Source organism: Girardinichthys multiradiatus, chromosome 24, assembly GCF_021462225.1.
Source record: "Girardinichthys multiradiatus isolate DD_20200921_A chromosome 24, DD_fGirMul_XY1, whole genome shotgun sequence".
In the NCBI taxonomy this organism is placed as follows: Eukaryota; Metazoa; Chordata; class Actinopteri; order Cyprinodontiformes; family Goodeidae; genus Girardinichthys; species Girardinichthys multiradiatus.
The window spans coordinates 3,580,034-3,594,054 of NC_061816.1; the positions used below are offsets into that span (position 1 = coordinate 3,580,034).

The following is a 14,021-nucleotide window of genomic DNA, read 5'->3' on the forward strand; positions in this document are numbered from 1 at the left end:
AATCAGAGGTTAGTTCTGCCTGACTCCGCCCACCTACCAGGTTGGTTCACGCCTTTGCTGTCATGGTAACGCTCAGCACCTCCCTTCCTGAGTTTTAACACTGTTTAAGAGACAATAGAATCAAAATGCTTGTAGTGATTGTTGCCTTAATAACATGTTTTTTGTATTTTTTTTGTATAATGATTAAGGATGTAGGATGACTTTTGGATTTATGTGTTTTACTATTAAAAGGTTAATGAAATAGTTTAAACTAGTTTGAAGAATTAGTTTTGCATGCAGAATCATTGGTGATTTATTAGATTGAAAGTTTCCCTGGTGCGATGAAAATAGCTGACAGTTCAAGATATGCAAAAGTAAGGAATATATTTTTGATAAAGAATCAGAGTCATGACTTTATACTTGGTGGGAATTATTTATTAGATTCAATTTGTAGGATTTATGCATCTGAATTACATTAGATGTCCATTAATCTAATACTCATCTTCATACAAGACAAATCAGGATGATATGTGACTCATTTCTAAGTGAGACATTGATGAACTGAATAATTAAAGTTTGTGTTTTGTTGTTAATGGAACTGAATTGCAATTAAAAACATCTGGATTTTCTTTATGTTGCTTTCGTTAAATTCATAGTGACACATAGTTATGTCAGAATTCATTTCTTTGGTTCTAGGTTATGTGATCTTGGTTACTAAAACATTTTTGTACAAACTTTTTGCTGGATTGTCGAATGGGTAGGACCCTGCGCCAGAAGAGGGGAATGTCAGAATAAAGAATAAAGTAACATGGGGTTCCAAAAGTTGTAGCACTCATGGGAAAAAGGGTAGCTCATACCTCCAGTGAGGTCTTAGTGACAATGCGAGAGAAACGTTGTACTTTGTTTATATAAATGGTGCATAGCTCCCTAAGACCACATTATGAAAACCTCTCTGAAATTATGGTGTTGATTCTTTTGTGAAATTTTACATCTCCACAGATTAGACCATTTTTGAAATTATTTTTGGGTATTCTGAAACTATGAAATAATGACCTGTAATCAGACCTTCCACAAACATCAGGTCACATTTTTGATATTCAGAATATTTAGCTGATGGTCACTGCTAGTATATCAGGTGAAGTCTGAAGATCGATTCTTTTGATTTTGTTGGATGTTTTGATGAAGTTCATGTAGTTAAGCACTTAGTGTTGAGAATGGGACTTTGAATTGAAAATTAGCCAAGCGTTGTGAAGGCCCTGTTCTCACTTATATGAGATTGAGACAAAGGACACAGGCAAATCTCAGTCCTTTTGAAGTGCTGCGTGGCAGGTCTCCTAATTTGGACATGGGGATATTGCAAGATCATTTCTTCCACATCTTTGTGTGAAGATAGGATGTTGTTTTACTGTCAAAACCTGTCCACTGTGTTTTCTCAAGTTTCACAGATGGTGAAGGCTGCATTACCAGAAACAGCCACTTCCACCCTCCAGTCCTTTATTCCTGGCGACTGGATTCTGGTCAGAGAATTTAGGAGAAAACACAGGAAGTCCAGGGCTGGAATGGCCCATATCAGATCCTACTAGACACCCAGGAAAGCTGCAGGAAAGCTGCAGGAAAGCTCCAGGTCCTCCAGCGTCATCTGGCTTCCAGGACAAGTCATCTTCCAACTGGATCATCCACGGCCTGAAAGGTGTGAGGACAGCGGACCACCACAAGACAAAGAACTGTAAGCTGATCACTGGCGAGTGATTGAAGAGGTGGTTGAAGAACACTGTTCTTACAAGGGCACAACAATCTCTTGGGCAGTGTAACGTTATTTCAGAATCTACTTAAGGCCATCGCATTGCCTGAAAGTTAGAAATCATAAGGTCATTTGCCTCACTGCACACACACCACAGTGAGAGACACATAGGACACATACAGGGAAGACCTCTACACATCTGCACATAACCTTTCTCTGGATGATGGACTGGCGACGTCTGCAACAGAGAGACAGTCAAATATGCGCCATGATGCTTATTCTCCTTAACTTCTTAATATTTGGTGGCTACTAGGGGCTCCTTTGCCTGGACAGCAAGGGTCAGCCAAATTCTTTTCTCCCACTTTGACAGTGAAACTGACTCTGAGGAGGAAATCTCGGATGCATTTATCTAACTTTCATGGTTATTTGCTTGATATCTATCATTATGGTATTATTACAAGTTTGAATGTGTTCATTTCCACCGTTGTTTAGTTGGACTATGGAAGCTTAACTTCCAGCAGGTTAGAGTTCCTGTTTCTAAATATATTTCTAGAGGAGCTTCCTACGACCGCCCACCTGTACCAGACTGGTAACAGGGCAGCTTGAAGCCACTCAGGAGAGACAGCAGAATTGTTTGGTTTTTTTTGTTTTTTAAGTTGTGTTTATAATTTGTTTTCTTTGGGAAAAACTATTTGCTTTCAGTACCAGAAGAAAGGACATTCCACTTCAAGATCACGATGCAGTTAAATGGAAGATGGTTTGTTCTGATGCTAATGATTGGTATTGCAAGTATTTTTATAACTCTTGTGTTCCCTGCTCCCTATAAGGGATGGGTTAAATGCAGAGGACAAATTTCGTTGTAATGTACATGTGCAATGACCAATAAAGATGATTATTATTATTATTATTATTATTATTATTCATTTGGGAAAATGGTGCAGCAAAGATGATGTAAGGTTAATCTGAGGAATTATGCTAATAATATTCATCAGCGGATTCGAAGAGAGATTCATCACTTTTCTGACTACTATGATCATGCTGATAATGTCTGGTGGCAACTGATGCATCAAACCGTGCGGAAGATAAGAAATGAGAGTTGCTATGTTTGTTGTTTGATTCCACATGCTATTAATGATCAACCATTTTTGGTACCAGTTCCTATTGATACTGCTTATACTCTAGCTACTTTCTTTCCAGATAACAGGTTGGTGGAGGTCATTTTTCCTTGGGTGAGGAATTATGCTGTACGGAAAAGCAGAAATGTTAGTAAATTTTCTAGTGAGACTAATTTAACGTGTGCGTCTACAGGAACTCTTTATAGAATTCGGGGTAATAGAAATCCGATTAGAGATCCAGATATTTGTATTGCACAGGAGGAAAGTAGACCTTATTTTCTTGGGAAGACAGTAGGTTGCGAAGCTATTATATCTGTTTTATGTGCTTTAATCAACAGACATAAATTTGAGTCATGTCCTATCAGAACTGATCCTTCTACTATTTCAGAATCTTTGGCTCCAGATCCCTTTGTGTTAACTCTTAATCTTACAGCCTTACCGGATGGAGGTTAGTTGTATGGCCAGGCAGGTAAATTAACCAGGGTTCTTGTTACTTTTCCTAGTAGAGATGGGTTCTCGTGTCCTAAGACCATGGGTTGGATGTGTGGAAATAGATTATATCTTTATCTGCCTGCTACTTGGTCTGGAGTATGTTATCTAGCTCACTTACTACCTACAGTCACAACTTATACTTCAATCAGCCTAAGCTATTAGAACGATGAGTTTGCAAACTAGAATGACTTTGGATTATCTGTTAGCTGAGAGAGGTGTTGGTTTGCTAGAATTTTTGTATGATTGTCTTATAATCATAAGGGGGGAGTGTGATGGAAATTTTTGCAGTAAGAATTCCACAGTGTAAAACCTTTGGGTTACCTCACTCCTCTGAACCTCTGTGTTATTGGAGAAAGCTATAAAAGTCATTATCAGAAGTTTAATGGTTAAGACCATTTGTTAGAGTGATGCCTTTGGAAGATCGGATGTTGTTCCTAGGTAACCTTCTCACCTCTGAACCCGAGAAGGGTCTAGGGCCGTAAAACACAGACTCTTTGCAGTTGAGATAACACTGTCTTGTTCTGGTATAAATACTGTGTGTAAATGTTGATCGGGGCTCTGTTTCACTGACTAACCTCAGTGTCAGGGTCTTCAAATGCTGAATGCCTTTGAATAAAACTTATAAAGACAAAGTCCGGATTTTCTCTTGTTATGAGTGAACTTCTACCCACTTTGATAAGAAGATTCCACAACATCATCATACTGAGCTGTGCTTTACATTAGATTATAACTGCGTTATCTAACCTCTATTCCAACCAGGTCCCTGAACAACTGACCATTAACAGAGTTTATCTACAGCCACTTCAGTAATATATTTCTTCCTGATTGGGAATAATACTCTCCTCCAATCGAGGATCTCCTTTGGAAACTAGTCAGTGACGCTGAAGTTCGTTCCCCATAGCTCTCTGCCCCGACTCCTGACCTGCTCTTTCTGCTTGTAGTGCCTGAATTTCACTACAAATGGCCGAGGCCGATTGTTGTCGGGATTCTTACTTCCGAGCCAGTTAACACGATGGAATGTGATGTTTTTAACCTCGTCACTTGGGAGTTTTAGCTGACTTTGGAGAAATTCCCAGATAGTGGATTCAGTGTCCTCCTCTGCCCGTTCCAGGATGCTGGAGAAGACAAGGTTGTCCCGTATGCCCCAAGCTTGTATATTCAGGATGGTCTCCGTCATTTCTTTGTTTCAGACAGCTGCATCATTCCATCGGTACATTTCTTTACCTTATCCCTCAGAATTTGTTTCTTGGCTGTGAGCGAAGCTTGTTGTTTGTGGCTGAACTCCAGAGATTCACTCAGAGCTTGAAAATTATTTGTGGAGAACCTCCACCAGGGTAAGACGAGCATCGAGGCTGGGTAGCTTCTTGTCAATAGAGTCCGGGACATCAGCATAGCTTTTCTCTGGAGAGATATTGTAGGTGCTGGCCGAGCATTCTGAACGGGGGTATCTTGATGCTGGTGTGGTCATGGTTGCAGATTTTTGTGTTTTGACCATTGCTATTTTGTCAAAACATTCGTCTACCTAGCTCTCCAGGCTGTCTAAGGTTTCCTCTTCTAGTTTGTTTTATTGGGAAATATGAGACAGTAGTTAGTATTTTAAACGTACTTCTATCTTCATGAGGACTTTCAGTTACTTCCATTAATTATCCTTGATTTCTTGGGCCTAAACTAAATTCATGCCCTAGTCCTAAACCTAACCTCTGTCCCAAAATCAGAATTTGATAAAGCGAGGACCTCACTTTGTCAAAATTTCCTCACTTTACGATAAAAATACAAAACATGGTTCTTAATCAGCAGCAAGTACAAGTACACACACACACACAAGGCCAGTACATCCATACATCGATGTGGAACCTTGGGAATAAGCGCCTCTTGCCCAAGGGGATATCTACCTGTAGAAGGTCTGGAGCTGGAATTAAATATCAGGATAAATACTATCCCCAGCGTGTGCATCAACTCTAGACCAACAGTTTCCCGACAATTCTGGTTGCCTTTTAGCCACTAAATGTCACAGCAAGACAGAGAAAGACTAGAGGACCCGTGTCTTCAGGTGCACCAGAACCAGCCTCTCTCTGACCTTCATAATGTGAGAGGTCAGAGCTATGGGTCTATAGCCATGAAGTCCTTTAGTCCTTTAGAATGAACTTTCTTTGGCACTGGGAGCAGACATGATGTTTTCCATAGCTCTGGAACTCTTTGTTGCTTCAGGCTCATAGGAAAGGGGTACTGCAGCACTCCACTCAGCTGACCCGCACAAGCCTTCAGAACCCTTGGGCTGATACCATCAGGACCAGGAGATTTCCTAGGGTGAAGCTTTTAAAGCTCTCTAAATGAGGAGGGGGAGTCAGACGCAGGACCTTCGGGCTACCGCTGAGAGGTAGTTGAAGTAACAACGAAGCAGAATTAATGCTGCTACTGGGGTGGGACATTAAAATCTGTTTTAAGTTTTAGGCCGTGGTTCATTTTTACTAAACTAAAACTGAATTAATGATGCTGGATTTTTATGCTGGGCCACAGGAAGAAATACTGCTGGAGTCACTGGATTTGAAAAGCATGACCAGTTATTTTTAATTAAAATCAAGAAGATTCAGTGCCATCCATGCCCAGATGTCACTAAGACAATCAAGAAGAGGCTAAACAAAAACATTATGTTTTAAAGGGAAAGAGACTTGACAGTCATCAGCACAAAAAATGAAACGCAACCTCAGGGCTCCAAGAATGGAGCCTTGAGGTACCCCCAGGGGAGGTAAAATCATCCACGATGACCCAGAAACTCCTATCAGAGAAGTAGCACCTGAACCATTAAAGAGCTGAGCCAGTGATGCCCACCCACTGCTCCAGTCTGGAGACAAGAACGTTATGATCCACTGGATCAAAAGCAGCTGGTAAATCTAAAAGCAGTTCCCATAATCCGTTGCTAAGAATACATCATCAAAAATCTCTGAAAGAGCCGATTCAGTGGTAAGTTTTAAACCCAGACTGGAACACTTCCATTATCATATATTTATCCAGTAAGGCTTCAGCTGGTTGTAAACTGTTGTTCCAAAATTTTGGACAGAAAAGGGTAACTTGGAGATCGGCCTAAAGCTTAACAAAGCAGAATGATTGAGGCCAGATTTCACAATAGTATGTTTAAAATTGTTCTGCTCCACGCTGGAGGTCAAACTACTGTTAATAATTTTAAGGATAAAGAGGCCAATAGAAGAAGAAAACTCCTTAAGACGACATGGAGGAAGAACATCACAGGGGGAGCCAGATGGTTTTATACTGATAACCAGTGTCTCTAGAGAGGAAAGGAAATAAGGCTCCCAGTGATCAAAGACAGCGAGGCAGGTGACCAAGATGGGCGGGTCATAGGAGGGAAGAGAAATACAGGCCCTAATGTCAACCTTGTCCAAGAAATTAAGAAACTAATTACAGAGTTCTCTGGAAGCTTCTAGAGGAACAGGTTCAGGCACATTAAGAGCAGTGTTAAAGGAGACATCTGCAAAGTCCACTTTTTTAGCCTTTAAATACATTTTGTTGTGAACTTTGAGTCTGTAGGAGAGCAGAATAGTTTAATTTAGTCTCTCCAGGTTCTGCGTAGATATCTTTATATTCTGTTTGCATCGTATTTTCCCGGCAGTTTCAACTCAGGAAACGTCTCATTTCTTCCTCCTTTTTATGAAGCAAATCTACTTTTGATCATAAAAGACAACCAGATGCACCAGACTGTTAGCTGCCAGACAGGAGACACACACACAAACAAATCCTTACTCTTGATAGGAGCTGCAGTTAATGGAAACCTGGTATCAGTCTCCTCCTTCACAGTGAGCTGCTCTCCTTCCTGACTGGTCCAGAGTTCCTCCTGTTCCTCCTTTATCTGGAGGGGCTCTGGCTCCTGCTGATCCACATCAGGACTCTGTTCTTCAGGAGCCTCTTCTTTAACATCTGCTGGCAGCACTGAAACACATTACATGCATTATGAACAACTTTAACTTTATGTTTCTAAGCTGGTAAAGATTCACATTAGAGAAAAACATCTGATCAGCAGTTTAGAGAAAACTGAACCTCAAGAACCGACAGTTTAGGTCATGTGCAGAATCTCATATTCGTTCGTTCGTTCGTCGTCTTCCGCTTATCCAGGACCGGGTCGCGGGGGCAGCAGACTCAGCAGAGACGCCCAGACGTCCCTCTCTCCAGACACCTCCTCCAGTTCCTCCAGGGGGAGCCCAAGGCGTTCCCAGGCCAGTCGAGAGACATAGTCCCATAGTCCCTCCAGCGTGTCCTGGGCCGTCCCCTGGGCCTCCTCCCGGTGGGACGTGCCTGGAACACCTCCCGAGGAAGGCGTCCAGGAGGCATCCGGTATAGATGCCCGAGCCACCTCAACTGGCTCCTCTCGATGTGGAGGAGCAGCGGCTCTACTCCGAGCCCCTCCCGGATGGCCGAGCTCCTCACCCTATCTCTAAGGGAGTGCCCGGCCACCCTACAGAGGAAGCTCATTTCAGCCGCTTGTATCCGTGATCTCGTTCTTTCGTTCATGACCCAAAGTTCATGGCCATAGGTGAGGGTAGGAACGTAGACCGACCAGTAAATTGAGAGCTTTGCTTTTCGGCTCAGCTCTCTCTTCACCACAATGGACCGGCACAGCGCCCCCATTACTGTGGCAGTCGCACCGATCCGTCTGTCGATCTCCCGCTCCATTCTTCCCTCACTCGTGAACAAGACCCCGAGATACTTAAACTCCTCCACTTGAGGCAGGAACTCCCCTCCAACCTGAAGAGGACAAGCCACCCTTTTCTGGTCGAGTACCATGGCCTCGGACTTGGAGGAGCTGATCCTCATCCCAGCCGCTTCACACTCGGCTGCGAACCGCCACAGCGCATGCTGTAGGTCTTGGCTAGAGGGGGCCAGCAGGACCACGTCATCCGCAAAAAGAAGAGACGAGATCCACTGGTCCCCAAACCAGACCCCCTCCGGCCCTTGGCTGCGTCTAGAAATCCTGTCCATAAAAGTTATGAACAGGACAGGCGACAAAGGGCAGCCCTGCCGGAGTCCAACATGCACTGGGAACAGGTCCGACTTAGTGACAGCTCAGCCCCTCTCTTCACCCGAGTGTCCAAAACATGCGGCCGAAGGTCTGATGATACGACAACAAAGTCGATCATCGACCTCCTGCCTAGGGTGTCCTGGTGCCAAGTGCACTGATGGACACCCTTATGTTTGAACATGGTGTTCGTTATGGACAATCCGTGACTAGCACAGAAGTCCAATAACAAAACACCACTCGGATTCAGATCGGGGAGGCCATTCCTCCCGATCACGCCTCTCCAGGTGTCACTGTCGTTCCCCACGTGGGCGTTGAAGTCCCCCAGCAGAATAATGGAGTCCCCGGGAGGGGCACTATCCAGCACCCCCAACAGGGACGCCAAGAAGGCCGGGTACTCTGCACTACCACTCGGCGCAGAGAAAAACATCTGATCAGCAGTTTAGAGAAAACTGAACCTCAAGAACCGACAGTGTAGGTCATGTGCAGAATCTCATATTTAACCCCTGAATTAAATCACTATTATATAAAACATAATTGTCTGAGTTTTGCTGTGAAGCAGATGGTTTGTGAAGTAGAGATTCTTAATTGAATATAGCACAGACAGTTGATATAGCAACATTTAGATATTTAGTAGGAGGATAAGACAAAGGACGCATAATTTAGCATAAATCAACCACTGGATTGCAGCAACTTGTTCCCTAAACAATTCTTGGTATGTGGTAAATACGTATCAAGCGACATTAGTGGACAGTGCCTGAGAGAAATGCATCAGATCTATTCTATTTTATGATCAGTTTTAATTATCAATTAACACTATATCAATGAGGGTTATTATTTAATGTGTTACTCCATGCTTGTGGCTTTATGTTCAGAATATTTGATGTGCGTACAATAATATAAAATGCACTACAGGAGCTCTCTCTACATCAGCAACAAGAAGATTACAGAACAGTTTCTGGTTATTCTATTGAACTTCATATTCAGCGAGATGTTTTATCCAAAAAATGTCTGTCCCCTTAAACCAGGGGTCTGTAACCTTTACAATCCAAAGACCACTTTTTTTGTTTTACAGTTTGTTTTACAGAGAGGAACGGCCAAAATCTTAATGTGAAAAGCTAGCAGGGACTCACCCTAAATGACTTGCAGCTGTAATTGTGACCGAAGGTGGTTGTGCAAACTGTTAAATTAAGATCAACTTTATTGCCCAAGTTTGAGTACAAACAAGTGCAATGTGCTTATTTGTTTTACAGCAGATTAGCTGACTACTCTGGCTAGGCGGGGGGTGGGTCAGAGAGAGAACCAGCCCCTGGAGAGCACTGGTTTTGATGGTTCTTGAGCAGGAGAAGATGCTTCCCAGCCTCACCTGCTGCTGCCATTCAGTCACGAAGCTGGTGATCCACTGACAGGTGGAGGCCGGCACTGTGAGCTGGGTGACCTTCTGATGGAGGATGTCTGGGTTGATGGTGTTTAACTTTACGTTCTCTCTCTGTGTTTAGCTGTGACACCTTCCTGGAGGTTGAGCTGCTGCTGCCAACAACTTAATGTTCTTCTGCTATAGATGATCCACTTGGCCCCGTCTCTCCTAGACATAGCTACTGGCTGAGCTTCTACTGTGACTAACTGTATGTGCACTCTTTTATACTCTAGACTTGAAAACTGGCTCAGAGTTTATCTGCTTAGCTGTGTTTCAATTTGAATGAATGTCCTTGACTTGGAATCTGTATGATTCAACTGAACTGACCTTGTAAAGTGCCTTGAGACAACGTGTGTTGTGAATTGGAGCTATATAAATAAGCTGAATTGAATGAGTAAAAAAATGTGTTAAAAAAATACCATGAAGTCTAAGGATAACCTTTATTAATTTGACTCATAGCTGTTTTTCCCACTTATATTATAATAATATAAAGCATAAGTTCTAATGTTTCCCTTTTGTTAGAATAGGATAAGAAAGCTCATCGACACACATTACAAGGATAAATGGCCCAAGGTCCGTCATGAATGACCTGTGGCTCAGTCCACTGGGTTTGATAGTGGAGCAGCCGGGAACTGGGTTGATTAGAAAGCTGCAGTAACATTTAGATTAAGGATGGACACCAGCTACTACACAACCTACCAGATAAACACCACAACGGTGACACATAGTCTACTGATAATCACTGAGGGAGGGTACATCCATTGCATTGGAGTGCCGGATATAAAACTACATGTGACCTTCTTTCAGGGCTCTTTGTCATCCTTTCACAGATGTTGACAGTCCGAGACGGGAGCCTCAACGCTGATCTCTGTAATCATTCCTCTGCCTAATTTAGATTAAAGGAGCTAAAAGTTAGAAACTGTATGAGATTCGTTCATTTAAGAGTCTTTAGATAGAGGGTGATCACTTCTGGAGACCAAGGACAGGAGGGACTCCGAGACGTCTGACCGCCAACAGGTTGCGTTAGCTCAGACAAAAGTTTGTGAACAAAACAACATTTCAAGACACATTCAAGCTCTTTCAAGGTCCTGTGGTGTATATCTACTTTGACCAGAGCCCAAAAACCAGCACTCCTTAGGAGATGGAAGAAATAGACATCTACAAATGATCTTTGCAAATTGAGGAAGTGTGTTAGAAGTTACTTTGAATGGATTTTCTCCATTTAGATAGCAGAGAGACGGTTGCACCACCTACCAGGAGATGGAGGTAATGTAATACCAAACATGAAAGGATGAATGTTTTCACAGTCCAGACTGTTAATGTGGCTGTTTTTAATTAATTCAGTCAGAATTAATTAATTTATAAATCAATTAATTTTAGGTTACTTTAAATGTCTCTAGATAAATGATTGTGTTGTAATATAACATTGATATTTTAACATATTAATTGATGGATTAACTACTTATCATATAAGTAGCATTAAACATCTTCCTCAAACATTGAAACTGAAACAACATGAGATGTTTGTCCAAAACTCCTGCAGCTGTAATCATTCCCAACAAACAGATCTTTGTGCTTCCAGCGGCTCCCATACCGCTCCTCTACCGTAATACACCATGGATGGACGCATCTGATTTCTACCGTCAGCGATCGTCGGCTCACTTCACCGCAGTTAGATGATCCTCTGTCGTTTCAAACTCTAATATTTCTGAGCTGGGCTCCAGAAGCTCCTGCTGATGTTTCACTATCCTAACAACGAGTTCTAATTCAGAGGAATAATCCACCAGCAGACTGAAAACGGCTCCTAAACTTTAACTACCATCCACACAGTTGGCATGAAGAAGGAAACATCCAAACCTAATCTGGGCTGGAAAACATCATCCATCATCTGGTGTCTCTTCCTCTGCTGCGTCCTGCCGCTGTTTGAGCTCCTGCTTCCCTCCAGTTTCTTTGACCAGATGTTCCTCAAGCTGCTGGACTTCTTTCCAGAGTTCATCAACTGCTGCTGCTGCAGCTCTCTTACAGCTTTATCAACACTCCCGCTTCTGGGCTGCTGACGAACAGAGAACAAAGGATAAATGCTGCGGAACCTCGGAAGTCGGAACTGGGACGTCAGAATTTACGTCATTTCCGGGTTGTAGCGTTCCAGTTTCCTGCTTGTTTTCGTTCGTATTGATAACAACTGTAACAGCAGCCTTACAACAATAACACTGATCTACGCGCTATTTCGTGCATATAAACAGCGTTGAAACATCTCGTCTTATAAACACTGAAAGTAGTTCGTCTACAACTGACTCATAATTCAGACTTTCGCGGAGGTTCCAGATTAAATTTCCTAATCGGAGCTCGGATATTCCGACTTCCTATTTGATGAGAATTTGTGCCTCTCTGTGTTTTTTTCTCTTTCATCTTATAATTTTGTGTGCCTTAAACTTTTACAACCTGGTATTTCTTTTGTATATACATGCCACTCGTTTCTGTACAGTTTGTTCCAAATGTTTAATAAAAAAAACAAAAATGCGACTTTCGAGTAGAAATGTTCTTCTTCTTTAGTTTTTAACGGCAGGTTGCATCCATCATTGTTGCACTACTACCAGCTCTTGGATTTAACTCCTCATTATTTGTTTCCTCAAATTCTATTAATCAAACCAGTATTTTTCAAAAAACGAAATATCTTTCCCCTCCATCACTATTCAACTGATAAACCACATAATCACATTTCAGCTCTCTATTACAACCTATTTCCACACTCAATAATCTTCTTAGACTCACATATTTCTCACAATTTATAAAAACATGTTCCATCATTTCTATAGAATTACACCAATAAGATAAACCAGTAAGATGTTTCCCCTTCTTAAAAAGAGTGACAATCAACAAATAATGACCAGTTCTTATTCTATTTATAATTACATCTATGAATAAATATATATATCATATATTAAATATATATAATTATATCCTCCCTCCTATTTAATCCTCTCATTCTTGTAACATCAACTGTATTTTGAATCCTATCTAAATGTCTCCCTTTTATCTCATTATCTCACCTCATTTTCCATAACTTCTTACTTTCTTTCCAAACTATACTTTTACCTTCAGATTTAAACAACTTGGTTGGCTTATCAATATCTTCTTTTTTAACAGTTTCCTTAGCCAACCTATCTGCTCTTTCATTACCTAAAATACCTATATGATCATTAGTCCATATTATTACTATATTTTTGTTTGGTTCACATAATCTATGATGAACAAAAATAATCTCTTAAAGTATTGTCAAAATAAGGTGAAATCTTTCCATATAATCCATGCAACATTTAGTAACTGTACAGTTACTAATCTATCCAATCATGCCTTAATGACATCAAAATATGTTTATCACAAAACAGTTTTTGTTTGAATGAATCCAAAGTTCATACTCCTTGGTCCTTCTAGCCAAGCAAATGCGTTAAATGAGTTCATGAAATCTGCTCACTAATACATGCCCCTGAACGCTCTCCATTTCGTGTCAGTGCACGTTCACCCTCCTGCAGGTCCCACAAGGCCTCTGGTCGTTCTCTCTTCTGATGTGAGCAGATGTAAGCTCTGACATGGCCCATGAGTGCCACTGTAATATTTACATCTCAGATAATTGTGTAGAGTTGGCGTTTATCTCTTTCTCCCTCTCAAATTTCTTATTTCAATGGACAGTGCATCAAGGTCAAGAAAGAATGCTTCACCTAATAAATGCAGCATCGCTATTTTTTACTCATTTTTCCTTTTTTTTTTATATAGGAGCATGCAGGCGTTACTATGAACATTGTAAGAGGATCACAGACTGATTGAAGAGAACAAGATCAAACAAGGCTGAAGACATAAAGCCCTGAATAACAGGAGGCACAGAGTAAGGATATAACTATCCTAAGCACTATTTTTGGACAAGATAATTCTCAGATGACACTGTTGTTCTGTCCCTTCTCCAAGATGCTAACCATGAGCATGACCTGGCCTTTTCCTCTTTTATCACCTGGTGTTATGAAAATAATTTAGACCATAATTTGTCAAAATAAAAGAGCGTATTATAGACATGTCAATCCATTGAGCCACACAGTAGCACAAGATGCGTCAACTGTTTTATTTGTTTTGTTTTTTTTACTCTAATTTTAATTGAGACTTTTTCTTCATACAGGTGACAGACAACTTCTGGTAGAATAATTAAAAATTTTAAATGATGATTTATTTTTTATGTACTGACCAATAAATGAGAATTTA

At 41.3% G+C, this 14,021-nt stretch overlaps 2 protein-coding genes across 2 annotated transcripts in view; one reads left to right on the forward strand and one right to left on the reverse strand.

The window, feature by feature from the left end:
- LOC124861458 (gastrula zinc finger protein XlCGF57.1-like) overlaps nt 1-11,887 on the reverse strand; it is a 41,572-nt gene extending 29,685 nt beyond the window's left edge. Inside the window, exons 1-2 of the mRNA XM_047355253.1 lie at nt 11,628-11,887; nt 7,084-7,269 (exon numbers count right to left, since the gene is read on the reverse strand). Coding sequence (XP_047211209.1) covers nt 7,084-7,269; nt 11,628-11,766 — 325 coding nt within the window. The 5' untranslated portion in view covers nt 11,767-11,887. The remainder of the gene's footprint in view (nt 1-7,083; nt 7,270-11,627) is intronic.
- LOC124861406 (NACHT, LRR and PYD domains-containing protein 4-like) overlaps nt 1-14,021 on the forward strand; it is a 328,592-nt gene that overhangs the window by 151,871 nt on the left and 162,700 nt on the right. The window lies entirely within an intron of this gene.